General features: G+C 38.3%; 1 protein-coding gene across 1 annotated transcript; it reads right to left on the bottom strand.

Annotated features, from left to right (window-relative positions):
- Positions 1 to 4,127: 4,127 nt before the first annotated feature.
- Positions 4,128 to 4,697, bottom strand: LOC149831978 (uncharacterized). Its single transcript, XM_090013129.1, has one exon. It carries the CDS (start codon positions 4,695 to 4,697, stop codon positions 4,128 to 4,130), a length of 570 nt encoding a protein of 189 aa, XP_089869255.1.
- Between the last annotated feature and the right edge of the window lie 8,122 nt (positions 4,698 to 12,819).

Raw genomic sequence — 12,819 nt, 5'->3', positions numbered from 1 at the left:
GCTTCGAGAAGCTACATTCTTTGAAGATGTATTTTCCATGAAAGTTGGTGTACCTCAGAATCTTTCTTCTTTAGATATACCTTCAACTTTTGGTTTCATTCCCATACATGTGCAAAGGATGACAGATGTGGCGGTTGAGCCATCTTGTTCTCACTCTAGACTAATTGAGTCTGAGGAAGTGGTTGAATCAAGAAGGAGCAAGAGACCACGGATTACTAAGGATTTGAGAAGTGATCATATTACTTACTTTATCGAGGATGATCCTTCCACTTTTCGTGATGTAATGGCTTCTTCAGAAGCAAAACATTGAAAAGAAACCATAAATAGTGAAATACACTCCATTGTCTCTAATGGCACTTGAGAACTGGTTGACCTCCCTCGTGGTAGTTTCACTATTGGGTGCAAATGGATCTTTAATAAGAAGTTAAAACCAGATGGATCTATTGATAAATACAAGGCGAGATTGGTTGCCAAGGGGTTCAAACAAAATGAGGGAATAAATTACTTTGACACATTCTCTGGTTACTCGAATGACCATGATTAGGGTGCTTATTGCACTGACCTTTATTTATGATCTCTCAGACCATCAAATGGACATAAAGACCACTTTTTTACATAGCGATCTTGAAGAAAAAATTTATATGGATCAATCAGAGGGTTATGTGGCTCTTGGTAATAAAAATAAAGTTTTTAGACTTGTTAAGTAATTATATGGACTAAAACAAGCCCATAAATAATGGCATGAGAAGTTTGATAATGTTATTTTATCATTTGGCTTTATTGTCAATGAATCTGATAAATGTGTTTATTGCAAAGTTAAAAGTGATGCATGTATCATTTTATGTCTGTATGTAGATGACATTCTATTGTTTGGTTCCAATATAAGAATTGTGAATAAGACGAAGTCGTTTCTTAGTAGTAAATTTGATATGAAGGATATGGGTGTTGCAAATATGATTTTAGGCTTAAAGTTGACTCATTCAGCTGATAGTATAACTATTTTTTAATCTTATTATATTGAGAAAGTATTTAAGAAATTTGGCTATAACCAAGAAAGATCTGTAGCAACTCTATATGACCCTTCTACTCCTCTTTATAAGAATACAACTGGTGTCTTAGTGTCTCAATTAAGATATTCTTAGATTATTGGAATTTTGATGTATCTTGCAAATTGCACGAGACCAAATATTTTGTTCTCAGTGACAAAATTAAGTAGATATACAAGTTGTTCAAATCACACTCATTGGAAGGCATTGGACAAGGTACTTAGGTACCTGAAATGAACTATTTTCTTGAGTTTGCATTACAAGAGATTCTCTACCGTACTTGAGGGATATAATGATGCAAGCTGGATAGCCATGAACTCTAAGAGTTATGGCGTGACAGGGTACGTATTTACCTTGGGTGGCGATGCAGTCGCCTGGAGATTAGTAAAGTAGACCATTTTGTCACGGTCTACTTTTGAGGCTAAGCTTTGTGCTTTAGATATCACAGGAATGGAAGCTAAATGATTAAAGTGACTTTTAGAGGAACTTCTTTTAATGAGCAAACAAATTCCTGCAATATTTGTGCATTGTGACAATATGGCCACAATTGCAAAAATCAAAAGCACAAAATATAATCAAAAGCAGAGAAGACATATCCAAGTCAGAATAAAATCTGTAAGGAAACTAGTGTCTCAGTTAATGGTTGTTGTGGACTATGTTAGATCCAAAGAGAACACAGTTGATCCATTAACAAAAGGACTAGATAAGTCATTAGTCATGAAATCGAGAGAGTTGATGAGACTAAAACCCATCAGTAGTTCATCTACAGTAGCAACCCAACCTATCTGAGTGAAGATCCCACAAAGTAGGTTCAATGTGGTAATAACAAGTTGTATGGTAAACTAGATAGCACCTTCATAATGTGATACTATGTATATGTGTTTGTTCTCCTGATTAATCTGGAAGTGTGATGTAGCTGCAAGTAAAGAAAGAGTTAAAAACTCTGAATGGGTTCAAAGCCTTCTAGGTGAGATGTTAACAGTGCATTTCTGAAGAAGCCCATCTATGTGAGTGTGATTGTGTGGCCGCAGTTTAAGGAATTAGGTTATTCCTGAAGTAACTCATGAAACAAGATTCAGGTGCATAGTCATTAACGCGTCGCCTCTAAAGATTACAACTAGAACCTTTATCATGTTGTTGCTAATGAACACTCCTACATCAAAGGTTCAAGTTCAAGACTTTAGTTCACTTTATTCCTGTGGGAGTAAAGTTAGTCAACTAAGATAGTGGTTCAAACCTGAAGGTACCATTATTGAAAGCTTGATATGTCCTACTGCAAATTACTCCATCTTGCATTTTTGTTTCTTCTTGTTTTCATTCTTTGAATTTGTGGAGGAATGTTGGATGTAGGAAGAGGAGATGAGAGAATTCAAATAAAGAAAACTTTGGGACCACTCATTTATGGAGTGTGTTTGGACTTTGATGATATGTAATAGTACCATATTGAAGAATCTCAAGAAAATTATGAGTTTTATAACCTACATGGAGATTCTAACACTTGTTCTAAAGAATAAGGGAGTGGGATGACTACCACCGCCATGCCGTGCCGGATTGGGCCGAGTAATTGGCCCTTTAGGGCAATATCCATTCTGCGTCAAATGTTCTTTTTGTCCCGTATTACTGTTTTTATTTGGATTAAAATAAAGAGAAAAAGTAGAATGGATAACGGATCGATCTGTTGGATCGTCACATCTGTTGGATCGAATGGTAATGGGTCTCTTCCACGTCTTTTGTAATTGTTCAATGGTTATAAAAGGGCATGGTTAGATGGTTACCGCATATATTCACAGAACGTAAAAGGTTTCTGCTTCTCTCTCTCTCTCTCTCTCTCCTGTGTTTTCCCAGAAAGGGGTTTTCTGCAACAGTGGTTTTAAGAGGTTGTCTTCGAAGGACAATCTATCGCCAGAGTACACCGATCTGGATCGCCGAGGCTATTGTATCTTTAGGGAAGGATGTCGAACCTTTTTTGCATTGTATGTGGGGGCGAATATTCTCTAAGGGGAGTATTTTTATATGCCTTAGCCTGTTATATAGTATTAACATATTACTGTTATTTTTATTATATTCTATGCATCTGTTTGGTCTTTTGTATTTGTCTGAATTTTGGTATAATATGGAAATCAAAATGTCTGCTCTTTGTTTTTGTTTTGATCGATTATGTTTATTTTGTTAATACCTATTCAAATTTATAATATAATGTTGATTATGAAACGATGTCACCTGAAATATGATCTAACAGTCTTAGAGAAGATTCTATGCATGTCGACTTCATCTAGTTTTATACCGAAAGTAGACATGTCCGGTATGCCTAAAAAATTTGTCGGTCAAAATTTCAAGCGTTGGCAACAACGTATGAAAATATGGTTCACAACTATAGGCTTGATTTCTGTTTTGAAATTCGAATGCCCTACTATTTTTGAAACAGGTCCTGATCCAGCCTCTGTTATTGCGGCAATAGCCTGAAAAGAGAAGGATGATATATGTCGTGGTTGCATTTTGTTCGCACTGTCCAACACTTTGTTCGATGTATTTAGTTTCTCTTTTACCACTGTTAAAACCTTATGAGATCAACTTGATAAAAAATATAATACCGATTACCAAGGTCTTGAGAAGTATTTTGTTGTCAAGTTTCTGAAATATCAAATAGTTGAGGGTAAGTTGGTTACTAAACAGACACATGAGTTTCTGTTATTGCTTTATAGTTTGGCTGAGACGGATATAAATTTTTAAGTCATGACCATCGTAAAAAAAAAATTCTTAAATCTTGGATAAACTTTGAAGTGTCACTCAAGCACCGTAGAGGGAATATTTTTTTTTTCTGGATGATCTCATGGTAACAATGGCCGTTGAGGAAGAGGGTAAAAATAAAAGCTTAGAAAAACTAATCGGCTAGGCATTGATTCTTTTTTCATACAAATGACATATACAGTAACATTTACCCTTCTCAGTACTTTCTTCAGTTTGTTTTAAAGCTTTACACTGTCATATATTTGTAACCCACAAAAAAAAAACCAAAACAAAAGAAAAAACAGAGAGTAAAAAAGCCCAAAGGCTGATCTCTCTCTCTCTCTCTCTTCGTGTCTATACAGTGGGCATGGATTCCGGTCTCCAAAAACTCATGGGCAACGGATCCGAATAATCGAAAAGACTGTCGAACACGACGGCCTCCTCTTCCTCGTCTCTCTCCTCATCTCCGGAGGCGAACCCAAACTCCCCGAACTCGAAGCTTGGGATCCCTTGCTCAAAATCCCAACACGCAGACAACCCACCACCAACCTCGTCGGAGAAGGCCGGAGGAGGCAGACCGAGTTCATCATCGGAGCAGGCCGGAGGAGGCAGACCGAGTTCATCATCGGAGCAGGCCGGAGGGAGCCCCAACTCGTGGTCGGAGGCCTCAAGTAAGTATCCCAGATCCGGCTGCCCACACCCATCCGCCCGTCTCATCAAAGTCTCCTCACCGTCGATCTCCTCCTGGAGGGACTTCATCACGGAATTAACGAGCCCCAAAGAACCCTCCTCTGCATCACCATCGTCTTCAAGAATATCGAGTATGTCCGACCGGAACCGTTTGATCTCCGGCGAGGCTTCCTCCCCTCCGTCAAGCTCATCCTCTTCTTCCCTCCATCGTTTTCTCTTCTCTTCCTTCGCCATAACCTCTAATGGGATAACAACGCTCGTGAATAGCAGGAAAGGGTACGGTGGGGGCGACGATGAGGAGGGGACAATAGAGATTGCGTGGTTTTATAGTTTTTGTGAATTGAATCCGCCCATCAACTTTCTCTTTTGGTTTTTTTCAACGTTTCACCCGCCACCGTCTTTATCTGGTTCGGTCTCCAAGGCGGACTCTTCTAGCTGACGTGTCTACCACGTCTATACCGGCAGGAGCGCGTGAGGTAGCGGGCGTGCCGCGTCAGCTCATCTAGACGGAGCCCGGGTTTAGGTCAGCGCTGCACCGTCCGATCGTTTGGTAAGGGCCTGAACGGCTCTGATGATGGTCTCTCTTGAGCTAAATGAGTTGTGCACTGATTTAATCAATGTAGGGGAGTCCGGTTTCGGTGAGTCCATATCAAATTTCTTGAGACCTGATCCACCTTGGGGAGGGTGCACGAGTTGCGAGCACGTCGTACAGCAGGGCACATGGTTGGCAGCTTAATGAGGGAGAAGGTGGATCTGGTCGGGGTTGGTGGTTGATACTAGGGGTATAACGGGGTCGGATTTGGGTCGGTTTTATCAGACCAGTTTTTAAGCCGGATATAAAAGTTAGACCCAAACCCCCACTCAATTTAAATCGGGTTTGGTTTTGTGTTCAAATATGACTGGAAATTACGGACCTATATGGGCTAACGAGCTTGAGTATGTATCCAGTCAGATACAATCAGGTCGGGTCTCAATAAACCCATTTTTTAATTTGGTATAAGGATAAGATTCAGACCCAACCTATTTTGATTTGGTTCAAGTTCGGGTCTGGGTATGGCTGAAAGGCATAGATCCATGTGGGTGGTTAACTGGTTCAAGTATGATTGGTATTTTACACCTAATTACCTACAAATTGAAACATATGTAATTTAATGGAATCATCTACTCATTAAGAAGCTTATATGTTAACAAATATGAAGCTTATTAACTATTCTAAACAACCAACGGGGGTTGGCTTGTCTGCCTTGTTGGGACGTTGCAATTTCGATTCCCAATGGTATATGGTTGTATAACGGGTAGGAATCCGCCTAACCCCAGCTTTCTCTGTCCAAAAAAAAACTATTCTAAATGGTGTGTCAGGTTTCAATGGGTTCAGTTTGGGTACAATGCAGGTTGGGCTCGAGTCAGTTCATATACAATGCACGTTTGGGTTTGGTTCAGTCCAATTATAAAAATGTTCGGGTGCATAATCGATTCAGGTTTGGGTGGGTTCAGTTTTACATTATGTGAAACCATTTAGATCGGATATAAACCTCGGGTGGGTTCACTTATATTACTTACCTGTTTTTGTTACGAGTCTATATTTTGGATCCTTTTATAAAGTCCAATCAATTGCAGTTCTATGACAAAGACGTCAAGAAAATCAAATGGTTTAATCAATAAAAAAATGGCCAAAATTGTTTAAATAAATTATTTCTTTATCAAAAGAACTTACCGTAACCGCCTAACCGGTATAGTCAGTAAACAAAAATAACTTAATGTCAACTGCAAAAAAGGTGGTGGCTTTTTTTTTTATGCAGCAACGCTTCATGCTTAGCATACATCTCCGCTAGTAGAACAATGCACACATCTGGAGAAATGTTAAGATGGATGGTTGTCAGGAACGCTGCTGCATGAAGGGACACCGAATATGATGTGAAGTCTTTTCATGAAAACAGTGAAACAGAGACTTCACGTCACGTGATTTTTTTGGTTTCTTGTATTATCCCTTAAAATTAAAAAAAGTAGTCCTTCACCGTCATATAAAAAAAGAAGAATAAACAGCTTGAACTTTGTGGTTTGAACTCTCAACGATGAAGGCCAATATTGTAATTTAACCTGAGGTAAAGGACAATAATAAATGCAAGCCGTGTTAATTAGTTTTAATTAGAAAAACGGAAGCCCGTATTTCAAATTTAGGAATCATGACGCAAATTTTGAAATTATGGCAAAATCTTGACCTCTAAATTAAAATTTTCCAAAAACAAAAAATTTCAAATTCCAATTCAGTGAACCTACTTTAACGACTTTACTTTTATGACTGCATGCAATCACTATTGCTTTGAATGAGTTAATTTACACACACCACGACACCCAATTAAGCATGTTGTATGCCCTTCTTTAAATGTGCCTGGAGATTTTACATGCCAAGTAAATTTGATATACTTTACATTCAAACGAAATTTCATTCTTAAAAAAAAAATTCAAACCAAATTCGGCCCCATCCCCATCCATATATAAGCACATCCACATGATTGGATTAGCAAAAAAAAAAAACATTTAAAATGCCCATATTTTAAGTTCTTAGATTCTAGTTCTCATATTTCAGTGATTATATATATATTAATTTACCATTAAACCGGTTAGATTTAACATTATATATATATATATATATATATATATATATATGCCCAACTTATCTTGGATTTCTGGCGCCGCCCTTGGTTAGGTGAGAACCTTGACCACACTTGAAGCAATTTTTTTCTTTTTTTTGACATATTCGGCGAAGGCTTAATGATGCTCTAGTTAGAAGGTTGAAGAAATGGGGAAATATATTAGTTAAAAGAGGTCGAGGTAGGCCTAGGAAGACTTGGATGGAGATGATAGGAAAGGATATGAATGCTTTGAACCTCACCGAGAACATGGCATTTGATAGAAATGATTGGAGGAAAATGATTCATGTGAAAAGCCCAAAATGAATTTCTTTTTTGGTTCATATCGCTGACCCCAATTGTTTTGGGATGAAGGCGTAGTTGTTGTTGTTTTTTTTTAAAGGAAAACTGGGTTAGGCAAACCCCTACCAGAAATCTCTTAGGCCCCATGTGGCAGATGGATTCGAACCTGAGCTTTAAGCTTGGCACAGCACCCCGCTTACCACATGGGATAGCACCTTGGTGGTACCACACTCAAAGCATTGACCATACGTAAACTGGCAAACTTTGTTGAAACGTAATCGGGTCAAAAATAAAATAAAAGATTGAAGGGAGGATCTATCTAGAAGACTAAGCAAAGAGAAAAACTGAGCCTGAGGTTTGACTTGAAACAGCAAAAGCAAAGCGTGGTTTTCACATGGCACACCAATGGTTCTCCAAAGGCATCATCGTCACAAGCTAATGGGGTTCTTTCTCAGAAGGTGGGCTTTGGGTTGTCCTGTGTATGTTTATTCGCCACCCCATCTTTTTCTTTTTCTTTTTCACTTTCCTTTTCTCTTTTTCTCTTTTGTTTGTGGTTTTCAGTCCCTGTCTTGGTGAAACCAAATCATATCAAATCGAATTGTTTTATAAAAAAAAACACTTAGTTTTTTTAAAAATTGAAAAACCCAGATTATAAACAGAAAATGTTATTCAAATGACTACTTTACAAAAAAGAAAAGAAAGAAAACCGATTCTGTGAGGAGCCGAGTCTAAACGAATAACTTGATTCGGATCAATTCTTGATCCGATTTGACAACACTAGGTGGAACCAGGGGTTTTGTTGTTGGTAAAATAAACGCAAAAGTAAGTATCACAAAAAACTCTTGCAGAAGAAGCGAGGAAAACCTCGGGTGGAGCCCCACGACTATGGATAATAGTGTAGGCCACTTGCTGTTTTGTATACAACATAAAATGACAGTGCCGTGTTGATAAAAAAACACGGCACTTTTCTTTTATTATTAGGTCAAGTGGCACAAAAAATAATACCTTTTATGTGCCGTGTTAATAAAGAAAACAGAAAAAACTGTTGGCAGCACTGGACAATTTCATTCCTTCAGACTTGTACCTTAGAATGGTAATCGTGCATTATTGAATGACTGATTCATAGTTCCTAGCAACCAAAAGAGGAAAAATTCATACATGAAGGTTGATGACGAAGAATAATGATTTAATTGTCCAATACGGAAAAATGTGAATTGGACGGAAGAAATATGATCTTTTAAACTCTTCAACCCAAGAGAATCTTGAATTTTTAACTTGACTCAGTTCACTCGTACACGTTGATGTTGTGCCTGAAGGCAGATGTTTCTCAATGACATCAACTTCAGAGGGTTGGTGCTCTCTCTTTCTCTCTCTCTTCAATTCTTCAGTTCACTCGTACACTTTTTAAGAAATAGAGGGTCAAAGAGGAAAATTAGATCGATGAAGGCAGCGGGCAAGGGTGAAATGACTTATGGTTGGAGACAGTAATATTAAATTTTTTCACTTATATGCTTCTCATCGTCATAGGAGAAATGTCGTCTTATCAATCACTATTGAGAGTGTTTCGTATTGTAATCAACATGTTATTTCAGTTGTCACTTAGTATTTTAAAGATTTATATTTTATTTCACTTATTGCGGAGGGTGTCATTGGTCTTGTTTCTGTTGGTTCGATTCAGCAAGATCAAACCAGAATTATGCAAATAAAGTTCTTGAAGATGAGATTTTTAGGGTCATCAAAGGTTTGTCGGGGTGAAAAGTTCCAGGTTCTGATGGGTTTCATATGGATTTCTACAAATTTTTTTGATCTTGTGTGAAGCCTGATGTTATTAACATGTTTGATGAGTTTTATCGCAACTCCAAATTGCCTATTCAAACCTACTTGGCAATTATTTCTTTAATTTTGAAAGATGTTGCTGCCACTGATATCTCTAGGTTTTACCCGATTTTTATTATGAGTGCTCTTTATCGGATGACTGTCAAGGTGTTGGGTAATAAGTTGAAGGTCGTGGCTAACCAAATATTTTTGAACTCTCAATTCACTTTTATCCACAATAAGAGGATTCATCATTCATTCATCTTGGCCTCTGAAGTAATTCACTCCTTACATCTTAGTGGTCAGTCCTAACTTTTCTCTTAAATTAGATTTTTATAAAGCCTTTGATTCTGTGCATTGGCCCTTCTTATTTCAAATGTTATCCAATTTTGGCATTGGTCGACGTTTTTTTAGGTGGGTGAGGGAATTGATCTCTAATGCTCAGGTCATGATTAAGATTAACGATATTAGAGGTGGCCAGATCAAGTTGGGGTGTGGATTATGATAAGGCTGTCATCTCTCGCCTTTGTTGTTTATTGCCATTGTTGAGGGTCTCGTGGTATTGCTCAAACGTGCTGCGGAGAAGCGCCTGATAGATCCTTTAGATGTTACGGGTTTCTCAGACTATATCCTTATTTATGCTTATGATATGATTATTTTTGGGTGAGCAAACGTGCATCAAATGCTTAGATTCAAACTTATTCTCCAGTTCTTTCTGAGCTTTCCCTAAATGATAGCAAATGCTTTCTTACTATGTTCAATGTTGAGTCTTCTATGCTTGCAGTAGGTCAATGAATTTTTAATTACGCTATCTCTGAGTTGTCGATGACGTATTTGGGTATGCTATTACAAGTGAAGCGTCTCTCTTCTGCTGCTTGGGCTCTAACTATTCAAAAAGTAAAAAATAAGCTTTTTGCATGGCGGGTGTCTTATATCTTTATCGCTGGCTGTCTAACTTTAATCAGACATGTTATTTCTTCTATTCTTGAATTCTTCATGTCAATGTTCGTGATACCTGTGGGTGTGGAGAAACAAATTTGTTGTTTAATGGCGAATTTTCTTTGGTCTGGGTGTTAACTCCAGAGTAAACGCCATTTGGTTGGTTGGCGAACGGTGGTGTTACCTAGGCGTATGGATGTCTTAAGTGTTTTTGCTCCAAGACAGAGGAGTATTGCTCTTGTGGCCAAGCAATGTTGGATGGCCCATCATCCAGATTCTCCATAAGCTAGTTTGCTTCATGTTAAATATGGTGCTTTTGATTTATCTCTTTTTCGTCATGGAATCCAGGGATTGGCGATCTCACACTTGCAAAGCATGTGGTTGAGAGCCTCATCATTCTTCAGAGATCAAATTGGAGATGCAGAAAATTATGATCAGTGGTTGTAATGAACGATTACGCCAAATGGTACAATCCTCACCCACAAAGTGTATAGATCGTTGCTCCTCTCAGGGGCAGATTGGTTTCCTGAGTGTATGTTATGGGCTAAGAGCCCTTTCCCAAGATCTTGGGTCTTGGGTTGGTTAATTTTGCATGATAGGATTCAGACTTACAATTATTTAAAGAAGTTGGGCTTTCAGTTTCCCAACTGGTATGTGCTTTGTCTAGCTGCTGAAGAAACTACTTCTCATTTATTTTGGTCCTACCTAATCTTTGTGACCCTATTTAATAAGACGTGTAGATCTCCCTGACGTAATTGTCAAAGAAGAGTCTTTTGTGCTCGATCTGCTCCTGGACTCTATTGGAATTAGACGTTGCAAGCGGTGGAGACTAATCTAGAAGACGTGGTTGCTTACTACTTGGTGGTTTGTTTGGATCGCATGCAATGATGCTACTTTCCATCAAATTCTGGTCATCCTTAATAATCTTGTCCATAAAATCTTGGTTGATGTATATGTGATTCTACGTATGCATCTTAGAGACCTCTCATTCCCTCTTAACAACGTTCACTCATTGCTGATTTCTTCTAATTCAATGGATTATGGTTGAGCTTGGCTTTGTTGTCAGTTGTTATCTGTCTCTAGTTTCTTTTTCTTTAGCTATTTTTTGTTTTGTTCTTTATATTGTTTGGTTCATGGGTTCAACATTTTGTTGATCTTCATGAGTGGTAATGTTGATCTTCTTTAGGCTCTTTAATTCTCTTCCCTTCTTTTCATTTAACCATTTTAATCCTCGTCTTTGTCACTGTTTCACCCTTTCTTCTATCTGATTTATCGTCTCTTCTCCCTTAGGTTTCTTTCACTTCAGCTGACGATCTTTCATTTTGTCACTTCTGCTGGTCCCTTTGGGTCTTTAATTACCAAAATCTATTGTTGGGTCGTGTGGCGATGAAAGGAAGAGCCCTATTTCGGGCTTCATGTTTTATCCCATCCTCCGATATTTATATGGTAAGAATCGAAAGACCTCTCATTCAGAGACGGACCTGGATTAGGAAGGGGCCGGTCCCTCCAAGAATTTAAAACTTATATTGGAGCCTTTATCTGGCTGCTCCCAACATATGTAAAAGAGTTTCTGCCCCCTCAAAAAAAAAGTTTCGAGGTCCGTCCCTGCTCTCATGAGCAGGTTTCCTTGACTACGGAGATCTAGATTTTGGATTTGTGGTGAAATCCTTAACGGCCAGTTTGGATGATTCTCAAACCTGGTTGGAAACCAGGTATTGGGTCTCAAGTCTCAACCAGACTAGTGGCAGACCATAAAATGACCAATCTATTATTTTATTTTTTATTTTTTTTGAATTATTTTTAGTTTTTGGCATTTTCAGCCTTTTCCAATTAGCCACCAACTAAAAATTGACTAGTGTATTTTTCTTTTATTTTTGCATTTTTTTTCACTTTTGTTATGCTTTTGGCATTTTCGATTATTTTCCAATAAATGGACGGGATTTTTTCGGCTAGTGGCTTGCCAAAAAGGATAGTGGGCTTATTTTTTATTTTTAGTAGTTTCAATAATCTTCTGATCATCCACTGACAAAAAAATGGTTGGGATGTCCAAGTGGGTATCTCACAAATGGGGAACTTGCCAACTTATATGGGGAACACTGGAATCCAGGTCCCAATGTCTAAGCGGATTTGAATAGTTGGACAGAGAAAATTCCAAGAAAAAAAAGGTCCAAGCATGCTTGAACAGTGATATGTATGATATAAAAAAAAAAAAGGAATGAGGTGATCTTTGAAGGGACCTCCAAATCTTGGTAACAAATGACAAAGGAAGTGGTCCATGCAGTACGTTCGAGCACCCTATGGGATAAGATGGAGGTATGAGACCCTCTTCAAGACGTAACAGGAAAGCAAATCCCTCGTAGGCCTTTCCATCGACAGACAATCCATAACATTTTTCATTGATGACACATGGGGGTACACAGTGCGCAATAAGAATGGACGTATTGTGGAAGCGGGATGCTTCTAGCATTAGCAAGGAGGATGGAGGAAAGGGAATGGCAAGCATGGTGGGAAAGGAAGGGTGATTTTAGAAACAAAATGGGTGGACCTGACCCATAGATTGACTCAAATTCTGGGGGATAGGGGACTCATTAGGGAGGTCCCGACAGAGTTGTTAGATTTTGGTGTACAGTTTTGAAAGGGAAAAAATTAAACATGCTTACAATAAATTT

This window comes from Nuphar pumila, chromosome 7 (assembly GCF_984573655.1).
Source record: "Nuphar pumila chromosome 7, dmNupPumi1.hap1.1, whole genome shotgun sequence".
In the NCBI taxonomy this organism is placed as follows: Eukaryota; Viridiplantae; Streptophyta; class Magnoliopsida; order Nymphaeales; family Nymphaeaceae; genus Nuphar; species Nuphar pumila.
The sequence above is the reverse complement of the archived record's forward strand: the minus strand, read 5'-3'. Positions and strand labels throughout refer to the sequence as shown.

Coding starts and splice junctions, on each gene's coding strand:
- LOC149831978 (XM_090013129.1), bottom strand. CDS start 4,697: ATGGCGAAGGAAGAGAAGAGAAAACGATGGAGGGAAGAAGAGGATGAG.